The sequence below is a fragment of the Dasypus novemcinctus genome, chromosome 1 (assembly GCF_030445035.2).
Source record: "Dasypus novemcinctus isolate mDasNov1 chromosome 1, mDasNov1.1.hap2, whole genome shotgun sequence".
Classification (NCBI taxonomy): Eukaryota; Metazoa; Chordata; class Mammalia; order Cingulata; family Dasypodidae; genus Dasypus; species Dasypus novemcinctus.
The window spans coordinates 133509738-133524738 of NC_080673.1; the positions used below are offsets into that span (position 1 = coordinate 133509738).

The window sequence follows — 15001 nt, forward strand, 5'->3', positions numbered from 1 at the left end:
TTCTAGGTTCGCAGCAGACTCTCGCCACAGGAGCCCAGAGAGCCAGGGAAGGTGTCATCTCCTCTCTGGAAGCTCTGGACCACACTGAGCAGAAATCATTTGATAACATAATCTTGGCGTGACGATGAGGCAGGAAGGCCTGTGCACTCGAATGATAAACGAAAGCATACGGGGGAGTCAAGGAAGGGACACGCTATCTTTTAAAACTAATACAAACGAATAAAGCATAAACAAGGGCTTAAACTTGTGTGCTTGTGTTTGGCGGAGGCACATGGAAGGCGTCCGGTGGTTGGAGGAAAGAAAACTGTGTGGTTTAGACCTGGAAGGTTCAGGGGTTCTCTCCGGGAAGACTTTTCCTCCGCGGGGAGAAGAGTAGAGGTCGGGAGAGGTGAATTTCCTAAAGCACGGGACAGCCCTTGGAACCTCCCCCGTCCCATAATTAACTCGAGGCCAGCCCGCGAGTCTGGGCCTGAGCCTCCCCTGGGCCCTCCCCCCCACTCGCTCATCTCCTGGGGAAGAAGGGAATCCCGGAGTGGGGGGGTGGTTTAGCCCCGGCCACAAGTCTCCGCGCAGTTTCAAAACCTGACCCTCTCGGGCGCCCGCAGCCTGCGTGGTCCTTCGATTCCGGCGCAGTCCTCCCGCCGCCTCCTCCCGCGCCGGCCGCGCCCGCCTCGGCGGCCCGGGGGGCACGGGCCTGGGCCCCGCGTGACGTGGGCGCCGCGGCGGGAGGGGCCGCCCGGGGGGCTCCGGCCGCCTTTTTAGCGCCCCGCAAGTCGCCGGGAGCGAGCAGACTGCTGCTCTACGAGCAACGGGAGCCGGCGATCGGCCTTCTCCTCCCACCTTCTCCGTCTCGCCGCCTCCTCCCCTCCTCGGCTCCTCCCGCCCCCACCTCAGCGAGTGCGACCGAGTCGCTCTCTCGCTGCCTCTTTCTCCAGCTCCCGGCTCGCTCGTCTCTCTCGATAATACTTCCCCCTGCTGTGCTCTAGGAGACCTAAGCATTCTCCGCGCTAACCTGAGGGGCCAATGGTGCTCGAAAAGTCTAGAAAACGCCGCTTTGGGCAGAGATAGTTGGAAGCCCCTCGTCCCTTCCCCCTCTCCCGGCTCGCCGCACCTTCTCGCTCCTGCACACTCCGTTTGGGAGGACGGGGTGAGAAGGTGAAGTGAAAAGAACCGCAGAACAGAGGGGGCCAGTCTCAAAGCTCAAATTTCATTTTCATTGAAGCAAAGCACAGAAGACCATTTTTTGTTATTCCGCATTTTTTCTTTCTTTTTTTTTTTTTTAAAGAAACTTATCTTGGGGGGTTGCTCTGGGCATTTGCTTTGCCCAGTAGTTGAAAAGTGAACTCGACTCGTGATGGTTCTCCTGTCACTCTGGTTGATAGCAGCCGCTCTGGTAGATGTTAGAACTTCAGCTGATGGACAAGTAAGTGGAAAATAATAACAATAAAAAATTCAAATCCAACCTTTTCCCGAAAAAGTTCCTCCCCTCTCTCTCCTCTTCTGTTTCTTTCTCTCCCTCCCACCCTTCCCTGTTGTCTTTTGCATTAAGGAGTGGTGTATGGAGGGCTGGGTGCAGTGTGCGGGGCTTTTTGAGGTAGGGGTTGAATTGCACGGGAGGTTGGGACTCCTGCTTCTGGCGCCCAGGTTTGTCACACCTAGGGCTTCACCACTTCGCGGCATTCGGAACAATTCCTGGTAACAAACTGCAGCCAATTCGGATCCTCGCCGGGCCATCTGGGTTTCCCCTTTCCGGGGGGCGGTCTGGGCGCTTGAATGAAGTTCTGGACGCTGGGTCCAGCATCCCAGGGCTCTGGTTGCTGCAGCCAGAGTCGGGTTCGCGGGGTTTTCTCTGCTCAAGGCTGTAGTAACTGACTCACAGCTTTTTTGGGCAGCGGGAGGCGGGGGTTTCAGGAAGTCCTTGGGCCGGACTGGCAGCGATCCAGCAGACACGTGTCCTGGGAGGACCGCGGCCGGGCTCGGGTTTGACAGTTGGGGCTGGGGGCTGGGGAAGCTTCCTGCCCTGCGTTTTCCTGGGCAGAGGCTGGAGCCGCGGGCAGCCTTTGTCCCCTCCCCCTCGGCGCAACTCCTCCTCTTTTTAAAGCTAAATTGAGTGCGTCTCTGTTTCTTCTCGACCCTGCCCCCACTCTTGGAGACTCAAGGTGAAGCTCGGTGATCTCAGAAGAGCCCTTGAAAAGACTCGGCAGGGCGAGCCTCTTGTAGTAAATCCCATCAGCACAGAGCCTGTGGTACTTTGGGTACAGAATTTCTCCATTGATTTTTGTAGCTTCTCTGGTCTCCTTGTTCTGACCGTAGTATAAAAGGTGGAGAATTGTACAGTTGACTCATGACCTGAAATCTGATAAATAAGGCCCCCCTTTTAGACTTCTTTTCGTCTGCATAATTTCAGAGCCTTGCTAATCCTGACCCAGTTTCGGAATTTTCAGAAGAGAGTATTAAGTGTCAGTATTTACTTTCTCTGGTTGCATAAATGATAAATTGCAATTAACACAGGCAATAACCCCCTACTCTAAACTGTTATTAAATTGCTTCATGCTCCATGACCGGAACCTTCTACAATCCAAGATGCAGCTTTCAGGCACCAGTCCCGGTGGCCAACATCACCTGATTCGCTAGACCCTGAAAAGCGTTAGAGGTAGAAATAAAACACACAAGATGATAAGATGAAACCCAGTAACTTTCTTTTTCTTACTTTCCCCCTCCTTTTCAGGCTGGTAATGAAGAAATGGTGCAAATAGGTAAGCCTTGTTCTCAGATATCTTTCTTATCTTAGCAGTAGGGAATGAAGTAAGTTAAGGAAAATATTTCTGAAATTTCTTTCATTGGTGGTTAAAAAAAGTAATTTGCAGTACAGAACATTTCCATTCTTCTGTTCCTCTTTCCTGAGGAGGGTCCCACGTTCCTCAAGCTGAATTATAGTGATGTAAAAATTCTGCTGAAGCTGAGTTTTTTAAGTATGATTTAGCCTGCCTATGGGCAAGTTACTGATAGGTACTTGGAGGGTGGTGAAGGGATTGAAAGAAATCTGGAAATGAATAAAATCAGGTTATCAATCAACTGATGTAGCATTAGGGGGAACTCATCTAGTTAGAATAGGAGTCAAGGCATAAGAATGCAACAATGAAGAGGGAAGTGAAAGTACAGAGGATGGAAATTTTTCCCTTATAACTTTCCCTGCTTTAGGTAAACCCTCTGATGGATTCTCTTATTCCATCTGCTTTAGTCCTTTTGCAAGTAACATGTAAACGTCGCTATTACCTGATATTGTCAGCATTATTATTCCCATTTTATGAGTGAGGAGACTGAGGCTCAAGGAGAGTAAGTGACTTAAAAGGCCTTTCCAAAGCTCAGGCTGTTTCCTTGAAGCTGTTTATAATAACGTACTTGTTCTGAAAAGCTGAAAGAACCTGGCAAGAAGTCAGGCAGCTACAAAGTCTTTCTATGCAGATTTTACTTAGGTTACTTTAAAAGATAAATTTTCTTTTTGTCAAAGTATTAGTCTCTGTAAATTCTGTCTTGGCCAGTGATTGTAATGTAATCTCTTAGGCGAAAAGTTTTCTATCATTACTGCTGCTGCAAAAATAGTTACAATTCCCTGACCACTTACTATGTGCCAGGCACAGTGTCAATTGCTTTCTGTATGTTACCATTCTAGGAATATTATAGTGCTTATTTTAGAGATGAGGAAAATGAAGCTTTGAAAAGTTAAAATAGCTACCTTCTGTAGTGCATAGGGGAGGCCTGGGAGGATTCTATGCTTGTTAATTAGTGGGGGGAACCCAAGAACCAGGCCCAGAAGTCTATGTGCAGAATATTCCTTCCTACTCAGAACTTCTGGGATCTCTTTCCCAAGTTTAGATGTCCATGGTAAGGGCAGGACAGAGAGGAAGTGAGTGCACTGCATTAAGAAGAGTGTGTCTATGAAGAGACAGTTTTTTTTTTCATACTTGATAGCATTCAACCATCAATATGTATCTTTTTAAAGGTGGAATTTTTTTTTTAACCAATCCCAAAACAAGCAGGAGAAAGCTTTTTAAATAAACATTGATTACTTAAACATCTCTACTTTTCTCTATGTAAATTGAAAAGATGTTTTAAGATCCATTCTATCAAGGGAATATTCCTGAAAGAAAATATATTACTTTGATTAAATTTTCAGATAGAATCAGGATGCTTTCATGTAAGAGGTCCAGGGTTAGCCTTTGGTGCAGTCATTTTTCAAATATAAATTACTTGGATCGCCTTTTTTTTTTTTTTTCTGGGAAGAAAATGATCTAGATGTGTTTAAATTTGGTGGAAAGGAGATGCATCAGCAGTATGGACAAGAGGAGGGCAGAGCATTCTTAAGTTGTATTGATGGAGATTTACTTGCCCCCATATCCCTTTGCTTTATGGGACTCTCTCTAATTTTATTATCTTTGTTTATCAATTTCAAATTAAGTGGAAGGAAGAAATTAGGATATAAAATGGATTTTGACTCACGAGTCTTGTGATAGCTGAAGTGTAGCTATCATTTGAATTTGGGTTATTTATATAACTCCAAAGGAGGTTTTAAAAATGTCATATTTTAGAAAATCCTATGAACAGTACTGAGATTTCTCTTCCTGTTCCCATGCATAAAGGCACTGCTAATTTAGAGATTTAGTAAAATGTATTCCTTGACATATAATGAAGTAATTTTTCCAATAATTGATTTTAAATTGGTCTTATATAACTGCTTGGAGGTGCTATTTGATCAATGATACATTAAAGAAGGCTAATACAGTTTGTAGATTTTTTAAGTGGATTACTTAATTAATTAATTTTATTGCTCTTCAAATTGGCTAGAGAAAATCCCTTGGTTGTGAATAATTTTGGAATAATTTAATGTCTCAGGAAGAGCAAAATACAAATAGTAAAAGAACATGAATTATTTGGAAGCCAAATTTAAAAAAGTACTTTTTATTGAAATATCTACATGCCAGATAGTACATCTATTATAAGTGTACAGCTTGCTGCTGCTGCATGAATTGGACAGAAACATATTACCAGGACTTGGATCAGTAAACATTACCAGCACTCCTGCACCTCTCTTGTGCCATCTTCCTAGCACTCTCCCCTCACCATATGCAATCACTCTTCTTGACTTCCAACAGTGTAGATTAATTTGTCAGTTTTTTGTAGTGCTTAAAAAGAGAACCATATGTACTCTTAGCGTCTGGCTTAGGGAGCCAGTTTGGAAATGTTTATCTAATGTATTTCAGCCCCCTAGCATAACAAGGCTTGAATTCAGGTAGGCAAAAGAGTTTGTGATGGGGGCAGGTGAGAATATGTACAGGTACATCATCTATATAGTAGGTGGTATTAGATTGCCTCTTTCCTTCTCTCCTCACCCAGTGGAAAAAATGCTTTTTCCATATGTGGGAAAGAGTGATTCACTCTAGAGAGAAGTTTTGAAACTTGACCCAATTCTCTGCCCCTTGTCAACCGAAAAGAAGATATCTACATACCTACCTACCTACAACCATACATGCATGCATATATACATATATAAATATATGGCATGTATGAATGTTTATACATGAATAAATATGTTCCACAAGATGAATAACATACTTCTGTGGCATTTCAGGGAGTTCTTTCATTTCTGACTAAGAATTTGGCCTTGGTAAGATGCCTATGGTAATGTGGGCAGCTGGCTCCGTGGCTTGATTGGATAAGGAGGTTTGCTCTCTAACACACACAGCTTAGGAAAGAATCATAAGTTCTGTAGTAATTGGAGAATCTGAAAAAGAATATTCAGAATGTTTTGTTTCATTAAGCTACCACTTTGGACTGCCTGGTTATCATTTGAGGAAATATACTGTGAGACTTCAGTGCTGAGCTGCCTTCCTCTATCTCCCAATCTCTCTCTTGGAAATGGACTACACTTATTTTTCTCTCTTCTTTCTCTTGTTTCTCAGTTCTAAATTTAATTACATTTTATTCTTAACAAAATAAAGTTGCTAGTCTTGTCCTCTCAGGTATCCAGTTTACTGAGAAATGCTTGTTCATAATTTTCAGATATTTATTTGGTTTTGAAGGTTTGGTGTGAGTCACTTATGTAGTCCTTGGAACAGAGAAAGCATTTCCATTAGTGAGAGCAAAGACATTGTCTTGAAGATTGCTCTGCTGTATCTTCAGCACTACTTGGTACTTAGTTAGTGCTCATTTATTTGTTGTTAAATGAATAGACATAACAAGAAGTGTATTATCGTATTGGAATGTGCCTGTATCCTTTTTTTAAAATATTGATTGATTAACACCCCCCCATCCCCCCATCCCCCCCCCCCCCCCCCTGTTGTCTGCTCTTTGTGTCCATTCATTGTGCATTCTTCTGTGTTTGCTTATCTTTTCTTTAGGTGGTACCTAAACGATCCTGGGACCTTCCAGAGTGGGAGAGAGGTGCTTAATCTCTTGTTCCACCTCAGCTCCCTGTTCTGCTGCCTCTCTTATTGTCTCTCCTCTGTGTCTCTTTCAGTTGCATCACCTTTCTGTGCCTGCTCTCCCCTTTGGCCAGCTTGCTGCATGGGCCAGCACTCCTGCACTGGCCAGCACTCCTGCATGGGCCAGCACTCCTGTGCAGGCCAGCACTGTGGTTGGGCCAGCCCCCTATGAGGGCCAGTACTTCGCATGGGCCAGCTTTCCACTTGGGCCAGCTTGCCTTTACCAGGAAGCCCTAGGAATTGAACCCTGGACTCCCACATGGTAGATGGGAGCCCAGTTACTTGAATCATATCTGTTTCCTGTTTGTTTTCTGATTTACCTAAATGTTCTTGTGTTGTACCTCTTTCCATGTTTAATTGGCCCTGAAGAAACTGAAGATGGTGACAAATCTATACAATTAATTATTCAATGTTTTTAAGGCTTCTTGTGACTTCTGTTTTTACCCCACAGAACACAGGAACATAGGCTTATCAATTTTTGCACACTTTTCTGCTTGTGCACAGTAAGTATTTGGCAAATTCATTTGAATTCTGTGTGCACTTTTGGAGTGCCCACTAATTTTGCACTATAGTCTACTGCAGTCATTTGTCCTGTTGCTGGCATTAGAGGAAATAAGAGTAAGTTAAAATTAAAGCTATCAGTCCAATTTGCCATCAGCAATATTAAAAGCTGTGTGGAATAAGGGGTTTAAACGGGTCTTTCATAAAATTTAGAATTTTAGTGACCAAGCTGTTATTCTTATAGCTAAAGATCATGGGCTTGGCTTTACTGATATATCTTCCACCTGTCTATTGAGCATCGTAATGGCTAATAAAGCTTCCTAGATGAAGATGCTATTAAGTGCAGCATGTTATCTATCACCAGCAACTTATTGCTGTTTAGCTGAAATGTTTCCCCCTCCTACTTTCACTGCTTTCTATCTTCAATATGAATTCTCTTTTTATTTTACTAAATAATTATACTACTAAGAAATTTTCAGAAACCCCCAAAGTCACCTCTGCTTCTAGGATGATGAACTTTAAGCATTCTTTATAAGCTCTAGCCAGTATATCCAGAAGACCTATTAATATTTATCACCTTTTCTCCATCAAGTATCAGAAGCACAGACTCTTAACTGTGTGGTTTATATTCCTGACTCTACCGCTTTCTAGCTGAACTTAACCTTTCACAGTGTCACCCTCTTTTCAGTAACATAGATATAATAATACTACTTACTTCATAGCATCGTAATGCCTCTGTAAGTATTCATAAAGTGCTGGCACATGGTAAGCAAGCTAGAATAATAGCTATTATTAGTAGTATGTCTTAAGCATATACTTCTTTCTTTTAACACCTTTGCTCATAGAGAACACTTCATTGTAATCCCTACACGTTAAGTAGGTCTGCCTGCCACCATGAATTTCTAGGAACCTTAATATACTGTGCCAGGCACTTGAAAATTGTCCAACCATTCAGTTCACCATGTGTCTGCTCTTTGAGAGGTCTATTTTTATGTTTTATCTTTGTATTGATATTTCTGCGTAGTACTGCTTAACTCTAATTGGAATACAACAGTAGATGAAGAGAGTTAAGTAAGGCTGGTGCAAAAACAAATATTCCATGTGGATTCCATACCAACTATATTTTCTGTATACCAGGCAAAATTCTTTCTCTCTTTTTACTTTTTTTTTTTTTAACTGCAATTTCCTTCTTTCCATTTCATTGAGAGAAAGTTCCTGTGTTGGTCATGACTCCTTTGGATTCAAGTGACAGGAATCCATTGGTTAAGGAAAACCAAATTGATCAGGAATCTAAATTGGATCCAGGGATCAAGTAATGCCAGGAATCAATCTTTATCTCTCTCCCTCATTCTCTCTCTCTCTCTCTCACGTTTTCCCTCTGTGTTGGCTATTTTTCTATTAGGGTAAGAATGCTGGCAGTCAAGTCATGGCAGACTATCACTAGCACCTCCATCAGCTTATCACCTCACTGGACAGAACAACTTTTTTTCGACAGCTCCACTAAAAGTTCTCGGTAGGGCTTTTCTTGGCTCCCTAGCTTGGGTCATAAACTTAACCTTGAACTATTAACTATGGTCAGGGGAATGCAGTGCTCTGACTGGCCTGGATTAATATATTTTACCCCAATTTACATCAACTCAGAGTGAAGTGAGATGGTTAACCCAAAGAAAAATTGGGGTGCAGTTCCAGAAAAAGGATAAATGAATCTGTGGGAGTACATGTGTACAATAATGCTACCACTGGGAAGACTTTCCAGCATATTGTATGGGAAATGGTGGATGTGGTCCATTTCCTAACTCCTGAACCTATGGGTATGTTATATTATGCAGCAAGAATTCAAGTTGCAGATGGAGTAGAGGTTGCTAGTCAGCTAACCTTAAAGTAGGCAAATTATTTTGAATTATTCCAGTGGGTCCAGTATAATCACAAGGGTCCTCATAAGTGGAAGAGGAAGGCAGGGGAGAGATATCTAGTGTCAGCAGTGTAGAAAGACCTTGGTCCAAGGATGCTGGCTTTGAAGATGGAGGAAGGAGGTCATTAGCCATGCAATGTGGGTGGCCTTTAGAAGCTTGAAGAGGAATGGAAATGGATTACCCCCTAGAGCCTTCAGAAAGAATGGAGCCCTCTGACACTTTGATTTTAGCCTAGTGAGACCCATTTCAGACTTCTGGCCTCCATACCTGTAACATAATAAATTTGTGTTGTTTTAACTCACCAAATTTGTGGTAATTTGTTGCAGCAGCAATAGGAATCTTATACAGTAGCTTAGTGGTTTGTCCAAATTTATTGTATTTTTCTCAAACTATGAGTCAGAGTAAATGATCTCATTTTAGATTTGGAAAATATAATTGCCACAGTAAAGTTTCAGTGAAAATCTTTAAAAATGCTATCCACATTTCTAATCTGTCATATTTTCTCCAGTCTTTGGCCCTGGGGACAAATGCTGCTTTTCAGGGTTTTAAATTCAAGACTCAGTTTTAGCTTTTGAAGTATTATGCATCAGAAATAGTAAAACATGAGAAATCTTAATTTGTAGAAAGCCCAGTATGCTCACATTTCTATAAAACTTCTGATGATGATAAATCTAACCAGTTAAATTGAGTCTTTGTGAACTAATATTAAGGTTTTGGCCTTTGGGCTTGATTAAAAAAAATCAATCTCCTCTATTATCCTGGTAATGATTAGCTGATCATTTTAATATATAGCAAACAATGAAAATATTTGGATAGTTTTTTTGGATGCTTTTGTTCAAACAGTTTGTTTTGTTTTGTTTTTTACATGAAATATGCTGTCTTACCTGATTTCGTATTCTGGAACACTAAAAAATGTTCTTTCCGTAATGATTCTTTTGAACATAAACATTGTATAATTGCAATAAATATTTATTAAAAAGTCAGTTTAAAAAATAAGAATTTTTAAGGTCATAACAATTTGTTCTTTCTTAATAGTAAGTTAAAAGGCCTTCCCTCCCCCCCCCAAATAGCTTAATGAGGAATCTTTGACTAATAGTGTAGATTTGCTACCAAAATAAAAGACACACCAAGGAATTCCTTTACCTTGTGGTGATAAGAGTCTAGAGGAGATGAAGTGAGGAAAAAGAATTTGGCTGTGTTCAGAGTTTCAGCATATGTCACAGTTAATTTTTAATTGCCTGTGAGGGATGACGTGCCCCCTACCCCTGAACCTATGGGTATGTTTAAGCCTTAGTAAAGCTTTCAGCTTTTAGTGTCTACTCTTTACCATGTGCTCTCATCTTTCCTGAAGCAGCTGGATCCTGTCATTTCTGATGTAAGTCATTCTTTTATACTCAGCTCAGGATTTGGAAATGTTGTTGGAGCTACTTCTTTTGTTGATTTTGAAAATGCTTATTTGATTTCATTCTTGAGGCCAGATTATGGCGTACTAGCATTTTATACCTGATAAAGGAAATTGCATGTGTGAACTGCCTCTTCATAGAAGAGTATCAAGCTAGTCTTTGGGAAAGAACATAGTCCTCTGGGTTGGGTGATGGGAGTAAGTTGTTAGAGCAAGCCTTGACTTCAGGCCCTCAGTTGATATGTAGCTTAAGGACCTTTCTAACCACATCAGAAACACCAGACTGTGGTGGGGGGTTGCAGGAGAGAGACCTGAGGGTAGGTACAGGGACTTGGAAAGAATCTGAAACTGACTTCCTTCTTTTGTAGCTCTAATTAGAGATGCTGTTACTACTGATAACATCAACTAATTTTTTCATTTATTGAAATGCTATTAGATGGGCCATACTTTTTCTAAGAATTCCAAAGAACTCATCAGCTTGGAACTAAAATTCAAATGCAGTTCTTCCTGACTCCAGAGTTTTAGTAGTTAACCTTTGTACCATACCCCTTAAACACTTTCTTGGGAACTATAATGTACATCACAGCAATCATGATTATTTCAATCTTTTGTGTGCCAGAGGTAGATATGGGGGATTTGTACTACAGTCACTGTATGTTTCAGCTATGTGTATTGTACCACTGAATATTTTTGTTCTGTTATAGTCCTATAATGTGATCTTAGTAATGTGCTGGGGCATTTTGTATCCTCTAGGAGGCATTTATATATCATTCTACCACACCAGCTGCCTGTCTTCAGTTGTGAGTTGAATGTGTGAAGGACTTAAGATGATCTCAGAGTTGGGTCAAGAGTGTGATACTGTACACCCTGACCAGCCCAAACCAGAGCATTCCCTCCCAAGAATCCCCATTTCAGAAATACCCATTCTTGAATAATGTTATAGCATGAGGGTTGTGTGACATTTTTCTCTTCTCCAGTAAACGTTGATTTTTTTTTGCTTATGAGTGATCTACTACCTTAGGGTTAAACACAGTTAAGATACCACATCAAGAAACTTAAAATATCCAAAAGAATCTCTGTAAGTACCTTAAAGAACTTGAAATCTCCAAAAGAACAAAACAAGCATAAAACTTTTCCCCTGTAGAGATTTTTAAAACTTTTATGAAGACAGTACATGATTAGTGTTAAGTGACTTGACAGTGGGAACTATGAAAGCACAGAACAGGAGGTCTGTACTCTGTGGGCAATTAACCAGGGAAGTTTTCTTGAAAAAACGGGACTTGAGGTAGGCTTTGGGGACCATGTTGGATTTGTGTAGATGGAGAGAAAGGAATGGTCTTTTCACCTGGGTAACACACAGTGAGTAGGGCTGGACAAGCAGGAATAGTTAAACTGGTTTGAGCAAGCACATTAGAACTTTTCAATAGACCGATATGGAAGAAAATGTGGGAAACAATTTAGGGACAGTGTGCAGAGTGCCTTAAATGCCAACTTAAGTTTTTTCCCTTTATTTATACTTTCTCAGAAGCTCTTCTTTTCTTTATATAAACCTGAGGTTTTTAATCTATCTCACTTTCCTTCTCTAAAGAACTTCTTTTAACATTTCTTGCAAGGCATGTCTACTGGGGACAAAGTCCCTCAATTCTTGTTTGTCTGAGAAAGCCTTTATTTTTCCTTTTAAATAAATCAGTTTTATTGAAATGTATTCATAAACTATATAATCCATCTAAAGTGAGTAATCAATGACATTTGGAGTTATGCATTTATCAGTTTAATCAATATTAGAGCATTTTCATGACTCCACAAAAAGAAAGGCAGAAAGGCAGAAAGAAAAAAGCAAAACAAACAAGCAAGAAGAAAAAAAAACCTACCCCTTAGTCGTCATTCTATTCTCCTGCCATATATAACTACTTAACTATTTCCATCTCTATAATTTATTTGTATTTGCATTTAATATAGGTGGAGTCAAATAATATGTAGTACTTTTTGTTTAGTTTCTTTCACTTAGCATACTTCCTCTTTGTCATTGATGGAAGGTTATTATATATCACTTTATACTACTATCCATAGTTTGCTTTAGTTTATTTTTGTGCAAATATCACCCTGATATTAAAACCTTTTAACAGTAAAGTACATTTGCTCTGAGTCAGAGGAAAACATTCTTATATTTGCACTATTAACCATATTAATTTTTCACAAGAGAGTTTATATGCTATACAGTCCCATGTTTTATTTTTTCAGCTTTCCTTCTCATGATATACATGACCTTAGACTTTCCCTTTCATACCTGTATATTAGAACTGCTATTTATAAACACTATGATGTGCTTTTACCATTTCTATTCATTTCCAAACATTTATAAACAACCTTTTTACCAATTCTGCACAGATTAAACCTCAGCTTTCCATTCTCTAACCTCATTCTATTTTCTGGTAATTTATATTCTAGCAATTAACTCCAAGGATTTGCTAATTTTATTCAGTTCATAATAGCAAAATTATATAATAGTTGTCATTTTGTGTCTGGCTTGCTTCATTCAACACAGTGTCCTCCAGGTTCATTCATGCTGTAATTTGCTTCACTAATTTATTTCCTCTTAAAGCTGAAAATATTCCATCTTATGGATATACCACAGTTTACCCATTTGTTGGTTGATGGACAACTGGGTTGTTTCCATTTTTTTCGGTAATTGTGAATAATGCCACTATGAACATTGGTGTGCAGATGATGTCTGTTCATGTTCCTGCTCTCAGTTCTTTTGGGAATATACCTAGCAGTGGCATTGCCTGGTCACATGGCAGATCTATATCTAGCTTCCTTAGGAACCACCAAAGAGAATTCCACAGTGGCAGTACCATTCTACATTCCCACTGACAGTGAATAAGCCTTCCTATTTCTCCACATCCTCTCCAACACTTGCAGTTTTCTGTTTTTTTTTTTTAATAGTTATCATTTTAGTAGGTGTGAAATGATATCTCATTGTAGTTTTGATTTGTATTTCCCTAATTTTTAAAAAAGATTTATTTATTTATTTATTTCTCTCCCCTTTCCCCCCGCCCTGGTTGTCTGTTCTCTGTGTCTATTTGCTGCGTCTTCTTCTTTGTCCCCTCCTGTTGTTGTCAGTGGCGCTGGAATCTGTGTTTCTTTTTGTTGTGTCATCTTGTTGTGTCAGCTCTCTGTGTGGGCGGCACCATTCTTAGGCAGGCTGCACTTTCTTTCATGCTGGGCGGCTTTCCTTATGGGGTGCACTCCTTGCGCGGGGGGCTCCCCTATGCAGGGGACACCCCTGTGTGGCATTGCACTCGTTGCGCGCATCAGCACTGTGCCTGGGCCAGCTCCACACGGGTAAAGGAGGCCCGGGGTTTGAACCGTGGACCTCCCATGTGATAGACGGATGCCCTAACCACTGGGCCAAGTCCGCTTCCCTGCATTTCCCTAATATTAGCCAGTGATGTTGAATATTGTTCATGTGCTTTTTTGCCATTTGTATTTCTTCTTCAGAAAAATGTCTATTCAAGTCTTTTGTCCATTTTTCAATTGATTTGTTTGTCTTTTTATTGTTGAGTTGTAGAAACTCTTTATTTAGCATGAATAATAAACCCTTGTTGGACATGTGATTTCCAAATATTTTCTCCCATTAAGTAGGCTTTCACAAAACATTTAATTTTGAGTAAGTCCCATTTATCTATTTTTTCTTTTGTTGTTTCTGCTTTGGGTATAAGGTTTAAGAGTTCCTCTCCTACCACAGGATCTTGAGTATTTTTCTCTACATTATCTTCTAGGAGTTTTATGGTCCTGGTTTTTATATTTAAGTTTTTGATCCATTTTGAGTTCATTAATATATAGGGAGTGGCATAGGGGTCCTATTTCATTTTTTTGGTTATAGTTAGACATATCTTTTTCTCCTTTCAGTTTTGCCGAGTTTGCCTCATGTATTTTGGGGCACCCTTGTTAAATGCATAGATATTTATGACTGTTACTCCTTCCTGATGGATTGTCCCTTATATTAGTATATAATGGCCTTCTGTCTTTCTTATAACTATTTGTATTTAAAGTCCATTTTGTAAATTAACATTTTGCATGAAATATCTTTTCCCAACCTCTCACTTTCAGCCTATTTGTATCCTTGGATCTAAGGTGAGTCTCTTGCAGACAGCATATGGATAACTCATGCTTTTTTTTTCTTTAATCCTTTCTATTAACTTGTATTTTCCCCTGGTGTCCTAAGCCCTAGAAACATTTTCCAGAGTTTTTGCCTGTCCTCTAGCTTTCTTTCTGGAAGAGAAGTGAGTCTTGTGCCCCTCTAATCATCCATCTTTCTGGATGTCCCCCAGAAAACATTTAAAAAAAAAAATTTATTGAAGTATATCACTCATACATAAACATACATAAACAATAAGTTTATAGTAATAGTTGTGAACTTAAACAAACATGTATAACATCATACAGGACTCTCATAACTCATCCTACCACCAATACCTAGCCGTGTTGTTAAACCTTTTAAACAAATGATTAAAGAGCATTGTCAAAATATTATTACCAACCAAAGTATTTTCCCCCAACCCATCCTATTATTATTATTATCTTTATATCATTTATATGTGAACATACATAAACAATAAATGTATAGTAAGAGTTGTGAAATTCCAAAGCAGACATGCATAACATCATAGAGGGGTCCCATACATCAACCCTCAGCCAAC

At 40.1% G+C, this 15001-nt stretch overlaps 1 protein-coding gene across 5 annotated transcripts in view; it reads left to right on the forward strand.

Moving 5' to 3' along the window:
* The first annotated feature begins 724 nt into the window (after nt 1-724).
* Nucleotides 725-15001, forward strand: part of ADAMTS3 (ADAM metallopeptidase with thrombospondin type 1 motif 3) — a 316618-nt gene continuing 302341 nt past the window's right edge. For 2 of the 5 annotated variants that reach the window (XR_009185863.2, XM_058297220.2), the window contains exons 1-2: nt 725-1423; nt 2729-2756. Coding sequence is in view for 2 of the 5 variants with exons in the window: in XM_058297220.2 (XP_058153203.1) it covers nt 1355-1423; nt 2729-2756 (97 nt within the window). In the remaining 3 variants the exon portion in view is untranslated. The remainder of the gene's footprint in view (nt 1424-2728; nt 2757-15001) is intronic. The other 3 variants (XM_058297235.1, XM_071216097.1, XM_071216099.1) reach the window with 3 other exon arrangements.